The sequence below is a fragment of the Tetrao urogallus genome (assembly GCF_951394365.1).
Source record: "Tetrao urogallus genome assembly, chromosome: 7".
NCBI lineage: Eukaryota > Metazoa > Chordata > Aves > Galliformes > Phasianidae > Tetrao > Tetrao urogallus.
In genome coordinates this window covers 28,701,124-28,729,061 of record NC_136820.1, presented here as the reverse complement: position 1 = coordinate 28,729,061, position 27,938 = coordinate 28,701,124, and the positions used below count along the sequence as shown (strand labels likewise).

The 27,938-nt window shown below is 39.1% G+C and overlaps 1 protein-coding gene across 1 annotated transcript in view; it reads right to left on the bottom strand.

Moving 5' to 3' along the window:
- Window positions 1-15,145, bottom strand: part of CALCR (calcitonin receptor) — a gene marked incomplete at both ends in the record, with an annotated part of 60,156 nt that extends 45,011 nt beyond the window's left edge. Inside the window, 3 exons of the mRNA XM_079538370.1 lie at window positions 2,434-2,544; window positions 5,740-5,893; window positions 15,098-15,145. Of these exons, the coding sequence (XP_079394496.1) occupies window positions 2,434-2,544; window positions 5,740-5,893; window positions 15,098-15,145 (313 nt within the window). The remainder of the gene's footprint in view (window positions 1-2,433; window positions 2,545-5,739; window positions 5,894-15,097) is intronic.
- Between the last annotated feature and the right edge of the window lie 12,793 nt (window positions 15,146-27,938).

Sequence of the window (27,938 nt, the reverse complement as noted above, 5' to 3'; positions counted from 1 at the left end):
ATATATTCAGTGAAATAAGTGGAATTACATTTGGTTGAATCAGTGGTGAAGTTGTACAAAATGAACTGAGCACTGACATGTTGAAGCTCTCTTTCCTTGTCATTCTGCTTCTGTGCCATTTTCTCCAGATTATTATTCCTCCTGATTTATACCCTCTAACAACTTCTTGGCTCCAATACTGAATGCTGTTGGGGTATAGGTACAACAAGCTATTATGCAGCACTCAGGTGCAGACAAAAGGAAGATGTGATCCTAGGTTACCAGATAATTGACTTTTTCAGTTACAAATGACATGCACCAAAGTGCCTAAAGAAAGCTGAATGCTACCATTTTATTCCAGGACTCAAGGCTATGCATGGCCCCATGCAGAAATCATGTAGACTTCTGGGGAGTTAATAGATAGCTGTTCTGCAGATATCAGGACATCACTAAGCGGCACAACAGGAAATACTTCTTTCAGAAGCCCGTGGACTTACTACTTGCATGCCTCAAATATATGCTGAAGTGGTCTGATGTCACAGAGCCTTAATGAGAAGGAAATCTGACAGGCACTGTGGTTTTCATGTTATAAAATCACTGTTCTTTGGGATGAATTTTCTGTTTCTCAGCAGAAAATTTAGCCATACCCAACAGACATAAGGTTAGCGAACACAGTAATGACTTGTGACACGAACTTGGTAAGCTTTTCTCAGGACAGCTGAACCTGTGGTTTTGGCCACCTCTGAGTGGCAGCCAGTTTCATTAGCAACTGAAAGGTTTCCTCTCCCCGCAGCTTCTTGTCTTCCTCGTACTTTGTTTAGGTCCTGCATGACAGTCAAGCACCTGTATAGGCAGGCTTTGTGCTGGCTTTACTGCAGCTGTAGTACACATGGGGTACCCGGCACACATTATAGGAAAGCAGTTCTGGCTGCACCAGGAGACGCAGAGATGCCTCAGAGGCACAGAAATGCTGCCAGGCAGCGGGGACATCAGCCTAGACGCAGGTGGATGTGCCACCTGGGAGCAGAGGGATGTGCCAAGGGAAAACGCTGACTCTGGGGGACTGTATGTATTGCTCCTGCACAGGAATGCAGATAGATCAGCAGGAAATTGCTGAAGGAGGATTCTGTGGCTTTTTACAGATAACAGAAAGACTAAAAAAATCTCAAACCTGAAAGCTTTTAAGCACAGTGGAAGGAAAAACTGGAGTACACACACAGCATGGGCCAGGCTTTGCAGCACACATCTGTACCTTAAGGAGCCCTTTGCAATCAGTCCAACGAGTCACAGTCCTCAACTTTAATAGACATTAATAAGCAGAGAGAGGTGCTTCAAGGATGGCTTGAAGTGTTACTTTGAAGAGTGCCACTGGAATTGAGTGATTAGTGCAGAACAAGTTGCTGGAGACAGGCAGGCAAAAATCTGGGAAAAGATGATTTGTGCAGCAGCTGGAGGGTTGGGTCCGTAACCAGCCCTGCTCATGATGGGGTGGGGACCTGGGAGCAGTGGGAGGCTGTTGTGCTGTCTTTCACCTGCTTTTACAGGAACATATGGAGTATTCATAAATCAGGATGGTGACTTTTTTTTTCCCCTATGAAAAATACAGAACTGGGGAAAGCAGAGGACTTGTGGTAAATTGTTCTATTCACCAGAGGGACTGGTAGCATTTGGGGATGATACCATGAACAAAATGCAGGCAGAAACAGAAGATTTCTTGACATTTCTGCAGTGAATGTAGAAAAAAACACATGCAACCTCAGGATCCTGAGCCTTCAGCTCTCACCTGAGCACAAACACTTTTGGGACTTGTAGTTAAAGCTGACTGAGAATACTGGGGTATCAAGCACTGCCAATAAGCAGTAAGTCCTGAAAGCTGAACACACAGCTCTGTCTTCCCTCAAACAATACCCCTTGTGGAGTTTTATTTGCATCTAATATTTCTTCATAACTATTCATCAAAATCTCTGCTCTTGATTTTTTCCTTTTTATTTATCTCTTTAAGCATTCTTAATTTACTTCTCTTTGCCCACAGAGATGCTAGCATTTCTATGAAGAATCCAATGAACAACTGGAACTTTGAAAGAATATCACTTCTGTTCATCTTCCAAAAAATATTTTCCAGTAAAACCAGAAGATTCTGATAGATACTTCATGCATATAAAAATACTTTTATAATTTTCCCTTGATAGAAAAATCTAGAATAAGGTATTAAAATATGTTGATATCATAACTAAGTTGTTAATATTTCCATATTTTCATAAAAAAGGTCCCATAAATCCAGCAGTTATGTTTACGTCAATATAGCTCATAAAATATTATACAAATGAAAATACATGTTAGGCAACTCGAAGACTTTACATATTTTCATTTCAAACAAACTCTGAGATTTCATACTTCCATTCAAGGACATGAATATTCCTTTCAAAGAGAAGGTGATAAAATTAAGTACCGTACCAGTTGGGTCAAAGTCTGGAAAATAATCTGGGCAGTTCTGAGCAGTGATTCTGCCAGCAGGAGTGTCATCCCAGCACAACCAGCCATCCCATGTTCGGTTGCAGAACAGACCTGGATGTTGAAGAGGAATTCAGTAGTCAATTCAGCAGTCAATCCTGAGCCCATTCTGTTCTGACCTCCCAAGGAATATTGCTATCTGCAGACAATAAAGTGGTTTTGCAATATAAGCCCCTGTTACTGCTACACTTGGAGTGGCATTCAGTTAGTAGAAAGTGCTTGGTTTTGCCAACCAGATGATAGTGGTTTTAATGTTACCGGAAACTACTGTTTTAAAGCCCACTGAATGGAGCTTTGAGTGTAGGGTCTGAACCTACACATTCTTGTTCTTGACAGTTATAGCAGACAGGACCCTGTAAGTTCTCTTCTGCAGAGGTAGTACTCCTGGCACTGTGTGCCTTGCAGGGATTGTCCCCAGACACACGAAAGACAAAGTGGATGAAAGAGGGAGGCAGAATACTGCACTTTCTTGCTCCCCATTAGAGAGATGTCATACAATGGGGTCTGCAGAAATTGCACTATGAGACTGCTTGCGAAAACACAGCTTTCTTGCTCACAGTGGATTCATGCAAATAGCACATCAGGACCAAAAAAAGATAATTCTTGGTTATTTTTCATGCAAAATCAGTTTTCATTGGGGAAAACATTATAACTAACATGAGAGACAGGTTAAAGGGACATACAGTGAGAAGACATACTTTGCCATTTTTTGCTCTGGTCCCAGAGAATTTTCAGAATAGCTGCTATCACCATGTAGGTTGTTTCTGACAGACTTACTTAGAAGGTATTTAATACCCTTGTTCACTTTATCAGCAAGCCTAGTATCAGCTGTTTGCTATCTTTCAGGCATTCTCTGTCTTTGAGATACATTTGAAAGACTTTTAGATATTGTTTTGTAATACCAAAGAAGAGCAAAAAATGTTTGCAACTTGTATCTGAAAGACACAGCAGAACAAAGCTGGTAGGGATTTCAGGCTTTAATTTTAAATCCTTTGCCTTGCCTTATAAAGCAAGATCCATACAATGTGGAAAGTGTCTTTCAAGGTCAGGGACAGGATATATACATACATATGCCCATAAGTATAGATACACATGCACCAACATACACACATATATATATGTTTTTGAACTCCTGCAACACCTCAGACAGTCTAAATAATAAACCATAAAAGGCAGATGTGAACAACGTTGCTGAATCACTGACCAGAACAATTACATTTCTGGGAGAGTGTGGGAACGCTGTGCAGGACTGTCAGGCTCTCCCTTGTGCTTGAACTGTACATTTCATTACGCCACTGTGGTTTAAACTAATCAATTCTACCTTGAAACGGGCAGGTATACTCAGTAGATTCCTTCAGCTCATATCTTGGGCTTTTCTTCTCTGGAGACACTCCAACAGTTGTCCTTTGCACTAAGGGAATTAACCATCTCATACAATCCTCCCTTTCAAATTATCAGCTAAGAGATCTAGGCATTTGCTCACTTCCATCTGTTTGTGACATACATTTAATATTTATGAAATATACATGTTGGAGGACTGATGAGGATCCTGTAATTGAGTTGCGACTCAGAGAAACAAATCCACAGTGGAAAACACAACTTCAGTAGCATTGCCCTTTTTCTCTGTTCACTTATTATCTTCAGTCTGAGTTACAAATGCATTAAATGCACGTTGCTATGAACACAACACTCCCCAGTGGCTCCACTGAAACCCAGCTGTCAGCTGAAGGAGAGCAGAAACTGCTGAGCTGTGTCAGATGGCTGCTGGTCTGCTGCTGCTGTCCTCCTGGACAGTCCTGCCCAGGAGAAACCACCAGGATGACATCATATGAAACAAGAATCACTTCATGCTGGGCAAACACTTCAGCCCTTTGCAACAAATTACATGTGCAAGGGGTAAAAAATCAAAAAAAGAAAAGAAAGAAAGGGAATAAATGAGAACTATCAATTAATGCAAAAATTACATTTTATAGAGCTGGAGACTAAATGAGTAACGTGTGCAGAGAATAGCACAGCAGCTAAAGGCTTGTTTATGTCTGAAACATGACAGTTTTTATTGCTCCTTTTAAATATTGCATGTTGGTTTTTTGTTTGTTTGTTTGTTTCTCCCATTATTGGCCTAATTGAAAACTTATTTGAATCAAAGGGTTCTACACTGTACATTTCTACATTCATTCCAAAACAATTCTGCATCAAGGCCTGAGTATCTTAACATCTAGTCACTGACTCTTACAGACAGCAATAAAATCTGATGAAGAGTTACAGAAATGCCTTTGTGCTTATACTGAAGAAAACCTCACCAACATATTATCTCCACTTCATTTACTGCGTTGTTTGATTTTTTTTTCTAATATAACTTCTCTTAAACAGTGCTCCCAGTCCCTGTGTTCTTAGGGACATGGGCTAGTGGGCAGCGTTGTGATGGGTTGACAGTCAATCTCAGAGGTCTTTTCCACCCTTATTGATTCAATGATTCTATGACTTTATGATTCTTTACTTGCACAAATTTCCACTATGCCTCAAATATTTTTTCTTTAGCTTCCTCATAGCTTCTTCCTTATTTTTTATTAAAAAAATGACCAAAAGAGAACCCTCAGTCCCAGCCTGATAGGCTTCTTCATTCACTGCATGCCATTGTTGCACCACTATTATTTGTCATTTCTTTTTCCTTTTTATTAATCTTAACATGTGTCTCCTATTCAGTAATGATCTGTCCTCAGTGCTTTATAAACCTCTTTTTACTAATGTTACTGTTGAATACAGAAGACCAGGAGCACTTGTGCTAATACACAGCATGACAGTTCTCAGTTAATTCAGGACAGATAGAAAAGCAAAACAAATGAGCAAGACTGGCATTTATATTTAAGATATTACTGTTCACAGTCACATCTTTGTGTAATAGTACCAAAAAGTACTGCACTGACAGTTCTGGAAAACTTAACTGTCTAAGGAAGAGAACAGAAATTCAAGCAGCAAAGCCCTGAGCCAGCAATGCACTTCACCTACATGACACAGGTACCATCTGCATGGAAAGGGAGGAATAGCTGCTCATTCCCTGGGCTCACTCTAGCCTTTCTTCTTTCTTAGCATCTCAGAGGACAGTAAGTTAGTGTGAATCTGACTGCTGCTTACCGGAAGGCAGCTGCATCCCAAGGAAAAATATAGGTTAGTATAGAGAACAAAATGCTTCTTTGTAGTGATATACACAAGCATGGTAATATACAAACAGAACTTTTTTATCTTCTTTACCTTTTTTCCTATATGGAGGAGCTCTGTTCATCCTCTCATAGCATTTGAACTGCGAATCTATTATCTTCTGTCGTATGACTGAATTTTCAGTTACTACAGGCTCTAATGTAGGATCAGTATAATTTACAGTAGCAGTAAGACTTGGAACCACTCTCTGTACAGAAAGGAAAAACTGTTAGTGACACTGAATAAACCAGCAAGATAAAAAAAAATTACAAAAGGTCAGAAATCTTCATTGCGCATTCCTCAAAGGCCTTTTACTTGCGTATTTTGCATTATGATAGACTTTATTACTTTCAAAGTAAGTGCTGAATTTCAGCTAAGTTTACTTCACTATAAACTCAGGATTTTAACCTAGCCCTTTTTCCTGGCAAAAGAAAGAACCATTAAATACTAGATAAAGTTTTTAAAATCTTTCCATTTAGATTAGTGATCTGCAAAAAAAATTTGTACGTATCTGCACAATGTTGCACCCGTGTACTTCTTCCCACTTGTGCTGATTTCTCTCTAGATTACCCAGTCAGTACCACAGGCTGGAAACCTTATTATTTCATGTTTTCTGCTTTCTGCTTTGAGCTCCTTCAACTTTTAGGGCCAAGGTAAAGGGTTTAAATCTCACAACCTGAGCTTAGTTCTTAATTAAGTGTCTAAGCAAAGTACCCCCAAATCTGAGAGTCTGAATGAAAAGTCCTCTTTGATCAAGTGGCATTTTCTGAAGGATTCCACTCTGAGCTGCCTGAAGGGCACACAGAAGGACCACTGCCTATGGAAGGCCAAGAGCTCAGGCAGAAAGGTCAGTTGTTCTCTTTCCATCCACCCCTCTGTTGCACAGCCTCTGCGAGTCAGGGAGGAAATGAGTGTATGGAGCTCCAGTTAAAGCTCTTTTGCCTTAATTCTGTATCAGGACACTTCTCTGTGGGAAGGTGATAGGAAAGGGTTATTTCTTCTGATTCCCCAAGTAAAAGCAATATGACTATGGCACTTTCTTTGCATGACTATTTTTTTTTTTACCTGCAAAGCTATACTTAAGCCATTGCAAGTACATACAGAGTTATTTAAAGTCTCCTTCAAAACTGAGAACTCCCATAAGCCTTGAAGTTCTTGGGGATCTTTCTTATTCAAAGCCTGCATTTCTCTAGACAAGCCATACAGGTAATGTTACTAACATTAATACTTTTAACAGTATTTTCTCCATAGTAAAGAGTAAGTTTAGGACTTTTAGGAGCATGCTTCAGATTATATTGATCACCTCCTATGCACATTTGAGCCTATGAGATTCACATGCTTGTTCAAAGATTGTTAAGCAGGCATTTAGAGCTGTACAATCAAAAACCATGACAGGTTTGAAAGTTCAAACATGAAGTGAATTTTTAAATTACTCTTTCCCTTTTTTCTTACTGAACATTGCAAACAGCTGTATCTCATTAACACTTTGCTTTCTTTTCCATTTGCACAGACAAAGCAGCTCATTAAAATACATAGCAAAACAGAGTATGTGAAAATATGTCATTACTTTATGTAGATATGTCTGTGCTGAAACATCTCAGTTTCATCTTTTTATATCATCTTCTTCTACCTAACCAATTTTGTTCTAATTTAATTGCTTTTTCCCAATTTAATCTAATCCTTTTTCCTGCTGAGATTTTATTTTTGAACTTCATATAGCTACTATTTGAAGACTGGAATACACTGAAGGCACTTAATCTCACTGCACGTAACATGAAATTTGAACTTGAAATAAAATGACAGAAAAAAGATGAAAGATATTTTTGGTAGATATAACTATATGAATTTTGTGTGTAAATATATATATATACATGCATGAATAGATATGCATGGACAGTGAAGGCATTTGGAAGATTTTGTCTGGCCACTTAAACGAAAAAATTAAGCTTCTAAAAGGCCAGAATAGAAAATACAGAAGCAAACCCCACTATATTTGGGTTCCCTCCTTTATGAAAAGATTAAAGGAGTAGATGGTGTCCAAGGGGATCATTTAAAAAGCAAACCAGCAATGTTGCAGATATCACGGGAAAAAAAAAAACAGATGAAGTTTTCCAGCAGTCTTCAGGTCTGTTTTTGCCCTTCCTGTCTGTGTATCACCATAGGCTTCAGTACTTCCCTGAAGTGATTCATAGAAACTCCAGATTTATTTTTTCCCCATTCTTATTTTGAATAATACCTCAGTTCCAAGCTGTTTGCATTTGAGAGAGGAACAGCAGAGTCAAAGCTGGGGATTCCCATATCGCTGCCTCTGCTCTCAACAATTCCTCTGTCACTGGGGGCCAATCTGGGAAAGCACTCATGTTTTGAAAGCATAACCATCTGATAATGCTTGGAAACCATCACCACTTTTCTTTCACTTGAAACAATGTTTTATTTGACTTTTGTTTTGTTTTGGAAGGAGATGGTCTGTTCTTCAGCTTGTTTGACCAAACAAGACCAATTCACACTAACAGTACAACCAGAAAGACTGAAGTTGCTGATCATAAATTGCAATTTCCCTTGCTTTATCTGTACAGAGTAAAGCACAACAGAACTGTATGATAATTGGCAAATGCCAGCTACACAGATAGAAACTGTAAATACTTTTTAAGTGCATTGAAACATCCTTCCCTTCTTTTAAGTTGTTTTGGTTCATTATTATCCACCATTCTTGAAAGGACAGATTTTTCCCAAGATTGTACAGTACAAAAACATATAAACTGAAATTAAAAGAGATGCCATCAGAAAAGAAACGCTCAATTCCCGTCTTTCAACGTGTGAAGATGTAACAGTTTGTAACCAGGGTTGAAATTTTTGGGGATGAGATACAAGAGAGCAAAAAACACCTTTCTCTTCAAAGTCAGTTTCATAATTTGCTGCATGTAAGGGATGAATCTACCTCCTGAAGTAGACAGCTCTTATTAGGTATAGATTAATGAGAATAATACTTGGAAGCAGAGTTCCTGTGGTGGTAGATAGGATGAACGTTTTGGATTGTGCACTAAATTATTTAAAGTGCTCAAACTTGTAACCATTATGCTACCTTTGAGCAAGGCAATCATGCTACAGTTGAAATTGTGAGAAAAATCCCTATTACCCACATTTGGTCCAGGAATTCACTTACAGAGATTAAAAAGATAGATGAAAATATGTCAGAAAAGCTCAATGAAAATAGTTTCTTCATCAGGGGAAATAATTTAATGGCCAACAGTAAAAATAAAACAACTTCGGATAAAGACTGGAATATTAATGTTAGGTTACATCAGTCTCTTACATTTATCCCATTTTTTACTTATGAAATCTGAAGAATCAGATTTTGAGTTAGTCACACACACATTTCCAGGCACCTTTGATGTAATTGTAAAAGCTTGAATGTGAAATCAAATTACAGAGTTATGCGTAGGTGTGTTACTGGTATTGTTCATCTGCGATGTGCCTAAAATACACACACTCTTCCATTTGATTACTCATTTCTTTTTGCCTGGGTTTGAAAAGCCAGCCATGGAATTTTGAACAATATTTTATTCTGCCTTGAAACAAATGATCATTTCTGCTGACTAACAACAAATAAATCTGATGGCTTGAAAGAGGGTGAGCAATTAAACCTCTGTTTACTACCACACACAAAAGAATTGTGCATCCACCAACATTCTGATATGTGGAGCCTAGTGCCTGCTCACCCCAAAGCCATGGGCAGAACTCCCACTCAGTTCAGTGGGATGGTGATCTGGCCACATACTGGGGATCAATCATACAAAGATCTTACCACAGTTTGATGTTGGATATCATTATTAACTTATTCTTTCTGTGCTCCTTACCTTTAGGATGAGGAAAAGGCAAATGAGCAGAAAGAAATCTCTGGGTTGCTATGCTGTTATCAAAGGTAGAAGAGGCCTGGGCATGGCTACATGTGGGGAAAGCTTCACCTGAATAGTGCCTATGGTATGGAATAAATGTTGGATGTTTGGAGTCCATTACTGCAAGTTAAAAACCCTTCCCATCTATCCATCAGTTACTTCAGATGGAAGTATAAATGATGTTGATACAATAAAGGAATGGTTCATCCATTTACAAACATTCTTTATTAAAGAGAAATCAGTATTTCACAACTTAATAAGCAGGATGTGTCGACAGCCTGAAAATGATTGTTTATGATTTCTTCAGAAGAAAAATGCTTAAGTGATGTCCCATGCAGCAGTTTAGCAGCCGTACATATGATGTCACTCCTAAAAGTCCAAGTAAATGACGTCATACATACGACCACCAAGCCACCACGTGACAAATGACTGTCATAAGAAAATGAATTATCATAACAAAGAAAAAGAACAGGCTGCTGGGAATGCTGAAGTTCACTTTAAACCTAGAATGGACAAAGTAATCTAGAGAAACAACTTGGATTTGTTATTAAACTATATTAAGATTAGTAAATCGTGCACCAGTTTCTGTAAGACAGACACCTGCTATTAACCTCTACTAGACTATGCCTATTTCTGAAAGACAAAATCCAAATAAAGCAAGCATAAAATTCACCTTTTTTCCACAAAATACTGGATGCGATGAACAGGCATTCCCAAATATTTTTCTTCCACCATCAAGGAGCTAGACTAAACATGACTTTTGAAAATAAAGTATCTGTAGCTTTCTTTCCTTTTGATTTTCCCCCAGATCTTCTATTGAGCTCAGTCAAAATGTATTTCAGAATCTGGATGCTACGACTGCTTATTATTGATTTTGATAGCTCAAAAATATATTTGATGCATTTCTTTTAAAACTGCTCAGTTTAGTCACCACTTAGTGGGTGACTCAACTCTTGTTCCTTGACACACCACATCTTCAAGCAAGAGCTCAGCATGACTCAGCCTCGTTGCGGAGCTCCTGTTGTACCTTGATTGTGTTTGAGAGACTTTTCACAGCCACCAGTGTCAGAACAGAGAAGAAAACCACTGTGATGCCTTAGGAAGGTCATCAACAGAAAGTACTCAGTAAACATAAAGATGATTGATTATTCATTACGAAGGTACTTAGAAACAGCAGACAACAACTTCTTGGGGGAAATACCTCAACGTGACATGTTTTACTGAACCATCGAATGTTAAAAATTTCCCGTATTCAATTGCTGTTGAAGCAGGATGAAAACATCTCATAATTATATCCCATGTAACTTACATTGCAGATTTTGGAGGCTATGTAGACGAGCAAAAGATTATCACCCACAGTAGATGAAGACAAGGCACTTTTAATGGAAAGCAACTTGTAACCCTCTCTTACAGTTCTTTTCCATTGCTGCAGTCAGTACTTGCTCACATGAGGAAGCTTTATTCTCAGGACAGCCTGATGCAGACTGTGAGCATAGAGGAAGGCTGCAGAATGCTTCAGGGATTTTGAATGCAGCTCTAATTAATCACCTTGCAAGAGACCTCTTTAGAGCAATCAGCTGCATGGCAACAATCTTATTATGTTAAAAAGCAAAAATGGAGACAAAAATGTCTGGCTCACCCTGAAACCTTTGGTGAATGCAATCCCTTTCCTTCCTGAAAAGTTGCATGCATATAGTGCCTGAAATGCTCAAAATAACCTACAGTAAGTCTTTATCATCAGCATTGTACCTCCCCAAATATTCATTACATGAGAAGAGCTCTGGAATTTGCAAGTCCTTACAGCTTGAAGCAACTCACACAAAGGAAAATACACCTTTCCCTCTGCTTTGTCAGCACCTCTCCTGGCCCACCAAAGGCCAGTACCTTCTCTACACCAGATGTTAGAGGAACCACTGTTTAAGCAGGAAAGCCTTATGCAGAGCAGGAGCAGGCTATGGCCCCCCTGTGCAGTGTATCACACCTGTTGCTGTGGGGGACAGCAGGCTGTGGCACCTCAATGCTGTGTATCACTGTGGCAAGAGTGAGATGCTTGCACAATGAGCCATGCCCTCCTCACAGTAGTAAACATATTTCTAAGTGGCTTCTGGAGACTCAAACCTACTACAGTTGTGTTCCAAAATATGCCAGTTTTTGTAGTTACCTAAATCACACTCAGGTTTTCACATGATTAATTTTCCATGTTTTATGAACTGAAATTATTCACAAGCCTTTCAGGATCTGACACAGTATACCAGACTGTGAATAGCTCAGTGATTGAGATTTGGTAACAATTTGACAGGTCTGGACTTAATAAACTGTACAATTTGTTTTTTTTACTCAAAATGAAATTGTTTTAAAATATAGTCTTGGTCAAAGGGATTTAATTGAATAATGGTGTGGTCTGAACCTGCAGCATTTGTTTTGTCCTTACTGAGCACTCTGTGGTTGGCTCAGGACAACAAAACTGCAATATATGAGCAAAAACTACTCCATCCATCCTCATTTACAGGGCAAGAGCAAATTACCATCTGCAGGCACAAAAGGAGAATTTTTACTTGACAAAATGAGGTAGAAAATACAATTCGTTTATCTCAATGTCCTGCAAAATTGATCAGTCACACAGGAAAAAGACCCAAGCTTGTTTCCTCCTCCCTCTCATTTTCAGCAGTCTGATCTCCCTGGACACACTGTTCCAATGCTCACACTTATTGTGGAGAGAAATGTGCATGTAGGAGACAGTCTAATTCTGCCAGCACATGGGAACTGAGGAACTTGAAACAAATTTCAGTTACACTCCGGGGTTCTCAGTAATTACTGAAAAATAGGCAGTATCAGGAATAAGGTGAAATAAGAAACATTCCCTGAGAAGAACAATTAGAATTTCTAAAGGAATTCCCTCTGAATTGCAAAGGAATATCTGTTGATGGTGGAAGAATGGCTATTATTCTGCATCCAAAAGCAAGGGGAGCAGTCAGAGAGACAATAAGAAATGAGCTTTGCTTCTAAAAATTGAGTCTTGGAGTCAGGTGCTTTAAACAGTTTGTGTTTAGTATTTTTTTAGTAATTTTAGTAATTACTATGGATCTATACACAAAGGAGTAGAGTGCTGGGTGGTCTATGTAGAAATGACACATTTTCTATCAGAAGGTACCAAAACCACTTGGGACAGGTCTGAAGGCTGGAAACTGTGGGGAGGAGGACCTATGGAGTACTTGTAATTGGGGCTAGGACCAAGCATGCAAGGAAGGATATGGGACTGGCACTGGGAACCCAGGAGCAATCAGAAAATCTTGCAGAATGGGAATGGCCTTTCTGGAAGAGAAAGAAGGACACCCTTACGACAGACCACGAATAAAATGTAAAAACTTGTATTTTTCCACCAACTTCAGGTGGAAAAATTTTTGGAAAGATGACCCTTGCCAAATATTTTTCATATTTGATTTAACAGCAGTGTTCTGGCAAGTACTATCAAGAAAATAGAGCTTGTTCACAGTCCCCATCTACAACTGTGGCTTCTCCCTTACCAGAAGATAAATTGATTTAAGAGGTGTCTAACAAGATAATAGTATGGCCACCACAGTGGAAAAGGATGGAATGCTGAGATTGGAGCAGTGAAAATGTATGTAAATTTGTGCTTATGTTACACATACAGAGACCTCTAGTGTAAAGATATGTAAAAGGAAGGAGATGCAGATTTTACTGCAGAGCTTCCTAAATAAGTCCTAGCCCTGGGCTACTGCTGTAAAGAAGACAGAACCAATGCTGCACATGTGATACCATAGGTGAGAGATCTAATTTAGAGAGAGGATCAGCCAAATCTTTCAAGACTGTCCTCCAAATATATGCCGTAAGACAGAACACTCCAAACACTCAGTAAGGGCTGTTGACAATTTTAGTTAACAGAATATTTACAGTCCTGTCATTTGATTGTGGAAGAAAAATAATCTGGGACTGTTCTTCCCGTTGGCTTTGATTTCTTACAGGAAGACTTGCTGTTCTTTGCCAAGGCTCCTGTTATGTTATGCAGGTCAGTCGGGATTATTCAAGCACAGAAAATATCTGGTCTCAGATGGGTCCTTTGGCTTTGAGAGATCTCTTAACATGCATGATGTTCCAGCCAGCACAGTTCTACGTGCACCACTCGCAGGGCTATGTGTAACAGACACATAATGCCACAAAAACCAGTATACTCTGATACATATCAAGGCAGATTTTTGCCAAGCACAGGGATAACCATTCAAATCATTAACTAATTCTGGATTAATTATTTTTGAAACCAAGCTAGCAGAAAAATGTTGTCTCCGCTGTTCATTCTCTTGCTCTCCAGCTCATCTTTGTTTGAAGTCCCTGATACTGAAATATGAATTCAGTATTTTACCAAAGTAAGGCATTCTTTGCTATTCTTCTGCATTCTTCATGATCTCATTTCATTGTTTTATTCCACCGTTCTCTTACTGTTCTTGGCTTCTCTACCCTATTTTTTCTCCATGTTAATTTAAGTGGCAAACAGCACAGTGGGCAAGTTATGCTAGGCTGAAACAAACAAAACAGGGAGAGAGGTCTCTGCCATTCCCCAGAGCATCCTATAGCCCCATTTCTACAATTTATAACCAGAAAGGGTGTGAGCTGATGGGGAGACACACAGCAACATTCCATATTCATTCCACATGAATGGAAGAAAAGCTGAGAAACAGAGGGGTCTGAAGAGCTAACCAACAAGATACAATCAAGAGTAATAAAAATCAAAGGTTTCATCAGGAATACAGAGACAAATATATCTTTGAGGAATAAGGTAGCATCAGGCATACAAGTTACTCAGACACCGAGGCAGAGAGATGCTCATTCCCAGCAGCATCATTCAGACATATGACTGCTGTGTTACTGGGGATTTGGATAGTGTCCACATTTCTGAGTATCTGCAATGTCTTTGATTTTAATCATCTAATCATTTGAGGTTCCACAAGTAAACCTCAAAGAAACCGTTTAACTTACATGAGAGGTATTTAGTCAAGTAGAAATTCATTTGCTACATAGTTAGAAAAATAGTTACCCAGCCATGCTGCTGTTGAATATATTGGAGTAACAGAAATATTGAGATCAAACAGTTGGAAGTTGTGTTTGAACTTGACAATTAATCTTTATAGTGATATTTGCCATTTCTGTTGCTTTCCTAAGACCAGAGCCAACATAAACAGTGAAAATTCACAATCACTTAAGTCAAAGTCTCACACAACGTTTAGGAAGTTTTCAACTAGTAAGTTTCAAAATCCAGTCAAAAAAACACAGGCATTACCATCTTCAGACTTGCAGTTTTGTCTCACTGGGGAACGGTAGTTTCAAGTTCAAACTTTTATAAGATATCTTATTCAGAAACTTTATTAACCTTATTTTAAAGTTTTATCAGTAAGGGAACTCATTTCTTCACCTGTGCTGTATAACAAATATAACTCCTTATTTTTCTGAACATCACCACAAGTTTGAATCTGGCAGGTATCATTCATTTGTCTTATACTTACAATAAGAAGGATAATCAGTAAGAAGCAACTGTGGGTAGTTTTTTTCATTGTGAAGTCTTCCTGCAGAAACACGTTGTAGCTGATCCTTCTGGGAATTAAACAGCAAAAACAAAACCAGGATTAGATTTTGTTACAATAAATTCCTATCTTTGTGTACAGGCATCTTTTTAGACTTCAAGTGCATTCTGCATGTTTGTGTGCCTTCATCCTTCTGTGTGCTGATGTTTGAATTCACTGGAGACAGGTACGCTTTTATTTCAGCCTCCCCTATGGATGCTAAAGTCAGTGGGCATGAATTACTGCTCCATGTTACTACATGACCAGCAGCGTATCTACATCAAACTGCCTCTCTGCCTGCAGAGCTGACTTTGGTTGTCCTGATTCTGCTGCTTCTAATCTCCAAATGTCTGCAGACCCATGAAGAACCTGCATATTTTTTAAAATTACCCCCAAAAAAGAATGATCTGGTGCAATGATAGGCCACTCAAAAAGCATATTTATTGAGTGAGAGAAAGCCAGAGGAAGAGTAACCACTAGGTAGGTTACCACAGAACTCAGTGTGGCAGGAAAAGAGACAAATTGGAAGCTCTTTAGGTTAGACCTCCTGGCAAAGGAGCAAGACTGTGGGCTTTCACAATCCAAAATGCAGCTAGCTTGCCTGGTCTGTGTGACTGAAGACAGACACGTGGCAGTGACTCTCCACCATTGAGAACTGCCACTGCACAAAGTGCTAGAGAAGCACAGCATGGCTATACCTCCAAGGGCTTGATGGAAACTGGACCAGAAGCTTTCTGCTTTTCTTTGTCTCTTTTAAGTCATCACTCATCCAGCCTTTAACCACACCTTCATTTCTGAGGCATCTAAAAAATGGAGCGAGCACACTACCTGAGCACCAGACATACCCAAACCCTAAGAATTTAATGGGAAAAGGGCACAAAGACTTTGAGGCTTAGCTTACAGTATGTGTAGTGAGCAAAACAATCCTTTGTGCAACTCTTGTTTCTGCCACAGCATTGTAGCAGCTCTTCTCTACTTGAAGTGGTTTGGAATGCCACCCATTACAGAGAGGAAATAAAACAGTTGTATTTGTCCTCATCTAAAGGAGAAATAATCTCAAAATGTAAGAAAGGTGTGGCACTTCTACTGCAATCTAATGCACTTGTATGTAATATCCCATGAATGGGAGTGTTTCATGTGCCACTGAGGTTACATAAAACATGGAATGATGAAAAAGAGGACTCAGAAAAAATGCCTCTGTTAAGAAGTAGCCTTATTACTGTCAGAGCCTTTCCAGAAGCATTCTGGTGTGCCAGAGGTAATGGGACAGGCAAATGACACAGAAATAACATATAATTATGCTGTCAGCCACATATTTGTATTTGATCAGCAATGACAGATAACTCAACTGAAACAAAAATTGGTCAGCTAGATCTGAGGAAAATGTCTGGAATTGTTTCCATCTTCTGTATACTATTCCCCACAGTGTATATTGGTTCAAAACTGCCAAAAAATATACGAGCATATAAATAATAGGTCTTGATCAGCTGCCCAATGAGCAGATATATATACATAAATGTGTCCATACAATGATGCACAGTACTGTGAAGTGTTCTGTAGTGTGATGTAAAGCCAGTTGTCTTCTGCATTCCCTCTACTAGCCTCCTCTGCTGCATTTACAGGGATGTGCTAAAAAATAGGCAAAATAACTTTGCCCTACAAGCTGTTGACAGTCTTGCAACACACTACTTGCCACAAATGGCAGAGCGATGAATTGTGATCTAGAAAGAGCAGGCAAAATCAATAGCAAACCCGCAATGCATGTAATCTCCTGCACTTAGTGCTAAAAGTGTTTACAGCATTATGTTGGATTAAAGCTGCAACTGCATGCAAATTTTAGTCAAGTGAGATTTTGTGAATGTTTGCTACTATGTATTGAAGAAGCTATTTAAAATACTTCTTGCTCCATATCTCCCAGTTAAAAAAAACCATCCGTAAAATATTGAAGACATTATTTTTTCCCTCTGTTAACTGTGATGCCTGTGCCTCATGATACTACAAACGAGTAAATGAGTAAGAATTATTCTGCGTACTAAATCTTACATAATTTTGATATTTCTAGTCTTTCTTCTTCTAGCCAGCTCTAACCACAGGAATGGCTGACATGCTTGAAGTCCAGTACCTGTTTTTTTCTTCCTCTTTCACCAGAGTCTTCTCCAGGGCCAACTATTTTAACAGGCTTTAACAATGCTACTATAAAGTCCCTGACTGAGAAGTAGCTTTTCTCTAACCTCAAGAATGACCTGCAGCACTACATGCGTGGGTTACCGGATCAAGGACAACGAGCATCTTGAAATGTAAAGACGTGCAGGTAAAAAGCGTTAATCAAGGGACAGATCAGGAATAATGTGGAGGTAGAAAGATTCTCAGGAAGGGGAGCCCCAAAGGATGGATCATCAGCCTCTTGACAGAGGTTTGGACCTGCATCATCGCAGCTCTGTCCAATTGATTCAGGATGATACAACAGGTAAACTGGGATGTGCAAAGTGGTATTTTCAAGTTTGGGACTGCTGTGCTAAAAACACTACTTGCACTTCTGCCATCAACCGTGTTCTTGCTGAAAAGGAGGCTGGAAAGCCCCAAGCAGCCAGAAATACTGCATAGCTGGATCTGGATGTGTGCTATTATTAGCACAGAAAGGAACTTGATCAGTAGCATATACTAATGTCACGACTCAATCACACACAGGCTTTGGTGACAGTACCTGCAGAAGGAGTCCTTCCTTTGCCTTATTCTAGCTGCTCATTGCCACCTGACTAGTGCTACTGTCACAGCCATTTAATCTTTCAAAATGATTGGTGCATAGGCACTTCAGATGATTCTTCAATGCAGATATTTCAAGGTATGTACAAGGTTTTCCTGAGATCATGCATACTGCAATGAACACAAGCAATTATAGACAATGTACTGATAGCTATTTGGATCACTGGAGCTAATATAAGAATGATTATTATGAGGATTTAATATTGCAAATTTTGTTTCATTTACTGAAGTTCTCAAGCAGATTTTAAGTTCTGACTTGATTCATGTTCTTCTACTGTTTATCATTTTTTTTTGTAAAGTTCAGCAATGTCCTTGCTTGATGTTAAGATAACATGATGTGCTTCATACATTTAAGTTTTAAAACATTCATATTTAGTCATATTCAATCATATGCACAATAAAGCCCAGTATTTTTCCATAATTGTTCTAATTCTTCACCATCTGTTGCTTATAATACTTCTGTACGAAATCCCAGTCTGGTTTTTAAACTAGAATATTGTTCTGTATTTCTCTGTTAATGTAGCATAGCATTATGTACTAAGATATTCCACTCATTTCAGCTATTACAGTAATACCACGGGTACCTTGGGATTAGTCCTGAAGCTCATCTGAGGAACAGTACAACATCAGTAGTGTCATCTCTTTTGTCATCTCTATTCTGACTATTATGGTTTTAATACTAAAGTGAACAGGGCTATAATTACAATCACCATTGGGTTATGCAAAGATTGGACTACCTTATCCACTCAGTCATTTGCACAAGTGGCCTAACATGGCCAACAAGGAGGGCCAGAAAAAGGTGTAAGAGTGAAGATTCAAGAGAGGGCAGTAGATAAGCATTGACTTGCTGCAGACCAAAAAAACAATAAGAAAGAAAGGCTTTTGGGAGGAATAATGAGATAAACTCCTCATTTAATTATTCTGCTCTGATTATTCCGCAATGTCATATTTCACAATAGTGCTCACATATCTTTGGAGGAAGATTTTAAGAACACAGTACAAGACTAGTAGGATTTGTGACCAAATACAAGAGAATGATGCAACAAATACATCTTTCTCTGTGCTTGTCTTACCCCTTCGAACTTTGAAAATTCACTCTCTGCCTCTTCATTTGTCCAGCACATTCTTTAAATAGATTTGTTATCACCCATGTGCATTTTTCTCAGGGTGAATAGTTGTACGCTCGCCTTCAACCCCAATGTCTCCAGGATTTCTTAACACTAGGACTTGTAGATCCTCTCAGGGAACACTTTACTACTCAGCACAGGACACTGACCTGCGCTGCTTGTGCCAAGGATGGAGCAGGAAACACAGGGAGAGGCACGTGGGTAAGAAGCATGCAAACCAGCAGCCACTGTTGCTGAGTGCTTAGAGAATTTGGATCCAGAGAATCACAGAAAAACTTGGTTTAAAAGGAACCTGTAAAGATCACTTAGTTCCAACTCTTTTCTAAGGCTAGGGACTCCTTCCCCTAAATCAGGTTGCTCAAAGCCCTATCCAGCCTTGCCTTGAAAACCTCTAGGAATGGAACATACACATCACCTCTGGGCTATCTGCTTCAGTGCCTTACCGCCTCATCACGAAGAACTTAATTCTTAGATCTCATCTAAATCTACTCTCTTTTAGTTTAAAACCACTACCCCTTGTTCTATCACTATGGGTCTTTGTAAAAAGTCCCTTTCCAGCTTTTTTGTAGGCCCTCTTTAAGTACTGGAATGTCTCGTAAGGTCTCCCCAGAACCTTCTTTCTCCAGGATGAATAAGATCAGTTCCCTCAGCTTGTCTTTATAGGAGAAGTGCTCCAGCCCTCTGATCATCCTCGTGGCCAACTCTGTAGCTGCTCCAAAAGGTCTGTCTGTTATGGGATCCAGAGCTGAATGCAGTACTGCAGGGAAGGTCTCACAAGAGCGGAAAGCAGAAAGGGACATCCACCTCTCTAGACCTACTGGTCATACTCCTTTCAATGCTACCCAGGATACAGTTGCCTTTCTGGGTTGGAAGAGCACATTATTGGCTCATAATCAGTTTTTCATCCACCAGAACTCCCATGTCATCCTCAGGATTACTCTCAATCTACTCGTAATCTAGCCTGTATTCCTGTATTCAAGTTTGGGATTGACACAACCCAGGTGCGGGTCACTGCACTTGGCTTTACTAAACTTCATGAAGTTCATATGAGCCACCCCTCAAGCCTATCCAGGTGCCTCTGGATGGCATCCCTTCCCTCCAGAGTGTTGAATGCACCACACAGCTTGGTGTCATCTGCAAACTTGCTGATGTGCCACTGTCCTTGTTACTGATAAAAGATGTTAAATAATACTGACTCCTAGGGGATATCAATCATCACCGGTCTCCACATGGACACTGAGCAGTTGACTGTAACTCTTTGAATGCAACCGATCAGCCAATTCTTTACTTATCAAGTGGTCTATCTACCTGATCTGTCTCTCCAATCTAAAAAGAAGGATGCTGTGTATAATAATATCAAATGCTTTGCACAAGTCCAAGTAAATGTAAACAGTTGATCTTCTCTTATCCACCAGTGATGTAACCCCATCATAGAAGACTGCCAAATTTGTCAGACGATGATTTGCCCTCAGTGAAGCAATGCTGGCTATCACCAGTCACCTCTTTGTTTTCCATGTGCATTCACATAGTTTCCAGCTTGGATTTGTTTTGCCAAATGCGTCTGGGGGAAAGTATTAAAATTATTTTCTCATTCTCATCTGGACATTTTACCTCTGCTTTCATAATTTAGGATACTGCTTTGGGCTAAGAGTCAGCTTTGCAGTCACATTATTATAATCCGAGGTCCTATGCAGAGCAGCACTGCAGCACAGCAATAACAGCTCCTTTAGGCAAGAGAAATGCCGTGGTTGTGATTTTGGCTGTGAGAAGGAAACCGAGCCAGTCCCTCTTATTTCCTATGCACATGCTCTAACTAGTAGCCAACAATGGTCTGCCAGTAGATTAACTGGAACCATCATCTTCTCACAGACATATTTCTGAGGGAAATGGTGAGCTCTATTCAGTGTTTCCTATGCCAGAAAGCTGGTGATCATCAGTGCCAGGTGGCAAAATGTGCCTCCTTACAGCCTCTAGTCAAACTTCTAGGATGATAAAGCAAGGCTGAAGATGTACTCGTTACCTTTACACAGCTCTCCGAGCCGCATCTGAACTTTTGGGTAATCATCCTAAAGTTTTCATATGAAAACCTGAAAAATACAGGTTCCAAATTCTCAGTTTTAGGTGTTGGGCACCAAAAGCCATTGCAACACAGTAACTGCAGGCATCTACGTAATTTGTTGGATCTTCTCTCATTCCTTTTAGTAGTCTTGGAGATAATTTCACTATCAGGGAACCACATGCCCATCTGCTAGATGATTGCCTAACTGTTACTCAAGAAGATCACTATTAATTTCTATTATCCTTCCTGGCAGAGTGAGTGAACTGCATCTGTAGAGCTGAGTGGGTACTATGTAAACAAACAGAAGCTATTAGTTATGGCAAATAGGCAATTTCAGACCTCTACAGATCAAATGATCAAATAAATATACTTTATTGATTCACTTGGATTACATGGGACCTGCAATACTTGAAGCTTCATTTTCCTACTGAAACTCAGTCAACAAGAATGGGCTATTTAACTCTAGGCTTGCCTATAACCAAAACCTTGCTAATAAACTGAACAAAAACAGAAGAAAAAAAAAAAAAAAGAGGAAAAACTGCTGCCTTGGCTGAATTTTGTTTTAGGATAATCACAGGTTTTGAAAAGCCAACACAATATACATGTTGGTGATCAAGGTGATCTTATACACTAAAGAGAAAGTGGAAGATAGCTATTCTTTGACTAAATGACAGATAACTATATTTTGAAAGAAATGTAGCACAGGAAACATGGTTTGAACGTTAATCATATGCAATGCTTCTGCATCCTCTAATTGCTAATGCAAAAGAAGGTGATTCTCATCACAAAGCAGTAGCCAAGAAAATACGTTTTTAGTACTTAGGAAGCCACACCTCATCTCTAGTTGATGGCCAAAAGGTTTTAGGAGGCTTAAAATAAAGTGGAAACAAATAAAATTTCAGGAAGGGACTAGTAAAATACTTAAATGGAGTTGGTATCCAAGGTCTGCATTACTCACAAGGACTGGACGGTGTCATTTTAAATGTACTCTGGGAAGCTGTAAAACATAACATATTCCAGTTCAAAAGTATTAACAGGAGCATCTAAAGCACTTCTGGAAGTTCAGTGAAATAAGAACATAATGACAAGGCAGTCCTAGATGCACTTGGGATGCCCATATAAGGAGTTAAAGAGAAGCAAGAAAATCCGGATGCTAAGTGATGAACTTATGGGTGTTTCTTTTTCTATTTCCCAATTTCTTTCTGCATGACATTGGCAGAATCTTTATTTATTTAGATGAATGCAACCACATACATGATATTCTTCCCTCTGGGATCAATACTTCTTTGATTCCATAAATTGAAAATTTTGTTAAAAGTTTTTCTTCAGCTGGAGCATAAATTGGAAAGAAAAACAGTTATTTGATATTTCCTCATGGTCAATTCCTTCCCAGTTTTCCATTCAGTCCTTCCCCAGGCAAACTCCCACTGGTCCTTTTTTTGTAACTATACATTGCTATAGATTATTTGAGTTAAGTGAATATTTTATGGGGTGGGCAAAGTAACAAGGAAAAATATTATACTTTTTTTTATTATGTCACAGTTTTCATATAAATTACATAAAGTGTGAAAAATCATGCAAGTGGATTGCTATAAATCAAATGCACATGACACACGTTTAGACCATTTTGCTCCCACTTGGCAGCAGAATAGCCTTTGTTAGAGCTGGATGTGGGATGTAGGTTTCACTTCTACTCTGACAAATATGAGCATTTTTTTTCTTTTCTTTTTTTTTTTTTCCCTCAGGTCTGGCTCTCATTTTATAGCAGCTCTGCTTATAACGAATAGAAATCCTAATTAAGATTTGAAGTCAGAAGATGTTACATTGATCTCACAGGGCTGTACCTAACAGGGCTCCTAAATGAGCTAGTAGAAACAAAGAAGCTTTAGAGCATGCAAGCCGTCCTGTGACAGTCTCTGAAGAAAGCTGTGTGTGTCTGAGCTCTCAGCCAGCTTTCACAGATACAACAGCTGGTCTACTTGGGAGTGATTACCTCTGGTGGTAAATCTTGCCTTAGCTATGCTCTTAAAATATTACACCTAATGGAGCACTGATTTTTTTTTGCTACAAATCTAAACTACAATAAATGAAAGTGAACTGACACTGTTGTTGCCTTTTACACTGTTTTTACAACTGATGTGACAGTCAAAGATACAAAGCTGTAATGAATGATGCAGATATAAAGAAATGTGTAAGTCAGCAAAAAAAAATACAATCTCAATTAGTTACTACAGAATAATCAAATACCACAGCACAGGATTAGATTGAATATTAGCACTCATTTCAATTAGGGCAAAATTCGCACACTATTCACTATGGCATTATGCATGCGTTACTAAAGTCTAACAATGAAATTTACATATGATAAATTACTATCAATTGCTACTTTGCCAAGAGGCAGCTATTAGCCATTTATATTAAAATTCTGAGGATTCCAGAGTAACATATATGAAAAGTCTTATTTTCAGTGATAATCATGGTAACAATGCAGGCAAGTTTCATAGGGGACATGTATGCATGGGTGAGAATAAAGGGCCGAAGGGGTCTTTTCAGGGACTTGCAGAGAGATTAGTGTTTTCCTTATGGTTCCTCTCCTCTTCTGGCAATTAGCAAGGAAAAGAAATGAGTGAATGTGTACACTGTGCTCTTGCTGCCCACTGTGCTGAGGCAATCTCAGCACTGGTTCCAGTGAAGTGCAAAGGTTCTCATTCTTCAACAGAAGCTGCAGGGCAGACACAACCCTGCCAGTCCAGGGTTTTCCTTCTTCCACAGTATTGTTAAGTGAAGCTGTGGGACAGCCCTGGGAAGCTAACTTACAAACTTTTAAAAGGAAAATGGCAGAGCTTGAAACTAATTCTCCAATACTGGCAGAAATATCTCCTCAGAACTTGCTACACGTAATGCAGATTTTCATTTTCATTGGCCTCTTGGCATTGTCACCATCTCACTTGCTATTACTCTGATTACTTCACATTCATTCTCTGGCTTATACTCCTTTCATGCATCAATTCTGTATGTGAGATTCTAATAACGCAAATAACGCACAGCTTTCTTTTGTCTTAGGGCTTTGGTGGGTTGCAGAGGAAGCTCTGAACCAGCTTATTAGCCACAACTAATACACAATGGGTAAAGCAACATCCGGCGTGTACCTGCTCTACCAGTAAGGCCGAAAGCCTGCGGGGCCACTGCAATTCTCAAGCAAATCAGTCAAGTCCAATTTATGATCACATCCAACACAGTGTGTTTTCTAAGGCTGCCAAAACCAACTCTGAATGCTTCCTTATGCCAACTTTTGGTAAAATCTTGATACACTTTGGCTAAAGCCTGTGTTGGGCAGGGATTTGTTCTGCTGGAGCTGTTAAGCTGAATTTCTGGCTCCACTAGGCAAGAAATTCAGAAGCAAATCCAAACTGTCAGCTGAAGTCACTAATGAGGATGAGCCTACAAATTTTGAGTCAGCTGAAAACAGGGAGTCAGTTTTGCATTTCTGAGCACAGCCAGGACCCACGGGGCTATTCTTCAGTTTAGCCTATAGACTTGGATACTTCTGAACTAACCTAAGCAAGCTTAGGGTTTTCCCTCATCTTCCCATCAAATTCAGCTGCAGAGACAATCTTGATTACAAATGATACAATCAAATAGGAATAGAAATGCCTCCAATATAGCAGCATTTTTGTAAATCTTTTCAAAATGAAAACCTGGAAATACTCCGTAATTCTCAGCAAGATTTTTCCTGTTAAACCATAGGTTGCCAATGCTAGCATTTATTTCACTGGCAGTGAGTGAAAAGACCTGAAACCTTAGCCTCTAAGTGCTGTTAATAACTTCAAATATCCAAATATACATCCATGATCAAGAGCTTCATGTGGAAAAATAATAGATAAGTCTCTTTCATAAATTACATTGACAGTGTTTCATATAGCAGACAGGGGACCAAAAGGAAGACTACTTGGATAAGCACCGAGATTCATAAAAGATTTCTAACAGCTTTGGAAATAAGTCAGCACAGCCTATTCAGCAGCACTAGGGCTGACCTTGCTTGACACCCTGACTGCCTCACTGAATCCACACTGTGTGTGTGCTCTCACAGGGCTGACAAAATCTCAAAGTGCAGGAATTTAAGAAAACCTAGCTTTTATGGGCTCAGCAAAACTTGTGTCCTGGGGACTTTCGCCCTCCTTCCAGTGTTGATTTTGCCTGCTGGTGGTGCACAGTTTGGGCTTTTATTTGTTGATCTGCAGCTTTTCTCTAAATGACATGTATTCATCCCGATGAAGCACCTGACCTTCCTATGGAGCATATTTTCCAGGCAGCACTATCTCAAAAAGCACGTAAAGGGTATTTTTCTCAAATAATATGAATATTTCTATGTACTAACAGCACAGAGCATATACAAGGCTAGAAAGTCTTGTTCAACATTATATTGATTTAATTGTGAGTGAATATTGTGCAAGTTGTTTGCCAAAGTGAGTTGGTAAAACACCTATGTGAAATTTGTCTCAGTTTAACAGCAAATATACCTGGTAGTACTACATGTCTACAAAATCCTTAGCACTTTTCTACAAAATTCATCTAGGCTCACTGAGCTCTTGCTATAGATTTCTACTCTGTGCTTACAATGCATTTCAACAAAGTTCATAAACATTTTCGTCTCTTTGACAGTGCGCTACAGTGAATTCCTGTTTAGTGTAACAGCCATGTGGAAGCTTATCTTTAAGTTCCATTTTAAATGCTCTTTAACTAATGTGCTGACATGAGGCGCGCTGGTGTTCCACAGCTGAAGTCATCTAGGCGATGCAGTGGGCTTGCCTGCTGGATGCTGTGCTGTTGACCATGTAAGTAGCATAAAGGAGTGTCCAATGGAATCTATGTTTAAAAGGATCCATTGCAGAATGAGATCCTTTCCAGATGGGAATTTTGGTGATCTCATTGGCAAATGCCCACAAGATTGCAGGCAGACAGCAATGACTATACTGTAACATTTGATAAGGAACAGTGGGACTTTTTGCAGAAGATATTTCAGTTTCCTTCAATTTTATCAAGTCCCAGGCTAACAGACCAGCCAATTTATACCTACAGGAAGTACAGTGAAATTTATAATTTATTAAGAATGATTTATTAAGGAATAACTTCACTGATTGAATGTGTAAATAGAATAAAATGTACTGCTTAATAAAAACTCAATTCAATGATGATCTAGTAGAACCAGCCTAGTATATGGTCTCCAGCCCAGAAGTACTAGAGTTCTCAAAAGCTACTTTTCTATGGTACAGCTAAGAAAACCTTCAGTTGATTCCTCATCCAGAATGAAATTCCATCCTGCCAGGTACTGGAGAGCCAAACAAGGGGTTCAGTAGATGGGTAGTCAATCACAATCAAGATTTTAGGATATGTTTTGTTAATCAGTGATGTCTTTTGTCTCCCAGTTAAAGTGTCAGCTAGCTAGTGGTCAGTAGCTGGAATAAGAGGAAAGGAATGAAAAGAGGTTTAGTCAGGAAGCAAATGCTCAGTGTTTTTTATTAGTAACTGCAGGTTTTTATTGGGATTTCTAATCAGTGGATATGTACAGAACATGCAGCCATTAAAAAATAAAATTATCACTGGAATATAGAGTTGTACATATAAATATGATATAAACAACTACTGTAGTGGCTCAAGTTTTTAACTGTCTTCTGGCAATGTTTCTGAAGAAGTCACTGATCCGTGTCCGTTCCCTTTTCTGATATTAATCTGGAAACTTATTTAAATGCAAGAAGCTCTATTAATTGAAACAAAACTCTTTCATGATTCCTTTGGTATAAATAAGAGGTGTAATTTGAGCTCTCTGGAAAGCTGGAGAATATGTTTTAATTGGAGTTTTAATTGAATGAAATAAATAGCATGTGTCACTTCATCGTGAATGGGCTCTGTAAGCATCAGAACAGATCAAAATACACATAAGTTGAAGCAAAGGGCTTCTTTCTTTCTTTCCATCTTTCTTCATTACTTCCTTTCTCTCTCTCTCTTTTCTCTCTTTTTGTCTCTTCTCTTTCATCATTCACCCAAACATTTGTCTCAAACCACAGCTATTACGATACCTCATAGGTCTACAACCATTGATCCTGGCAACTGGTAGCCTCCAGTCCTGAATAAGTTTCAGTCTGCAACCTACTCACTGGATAGCAAATTTCTGGCAGAGTAGACACACACCTCTAGCAGTCACACAGCACAGAGAAACCATTATTTGTCTCACACCATGTTTCTTCTCTGTCCTCATCTTCAGATTATAAAGCCAGAAAGGAGAACCTGACTCTGAAGGCACTATCCTTTCTCCTGCCTACTTTGACAGTTATTCCTACCTGCCATTCTATCCAGAAATCTCTAAATGAGGCAGCACAAGGATCTAGATGCAAAATTCTGAATTATGTCCTTGAGACATAGATCCACCATTAAGTTAAGTGTGTGATAGTTCACAGCAATGTGCACTGTGAAACACTGGTCAACAGAGATTGACTTTTTTTCCCTCTACAAACATCTGATAGGGAAACACTGAGTTACACCTCTATGAAGATGCCTCTCCCACATTTGTATTCTACACTGATTTTGGCTGACAAACTGAGAAAGAAAGAAGAGGATTTTCAGACACAAATGAGATTCCTTAGAAAGAGCTATTTTCACATAATCAGAATGATTGGGCTGAAACCAAGTAACAATACACCAAACTCCCACTGGATAATCCAGATGCATAAATCATGGAAACTGATGAAAGAAAGATAGATGCTTAGAGCTCTCACATGAGGTCCTAGACACTGCCAGAACTTCTGGTAACACATACAGAACCAGCTCCTCAGGCTGA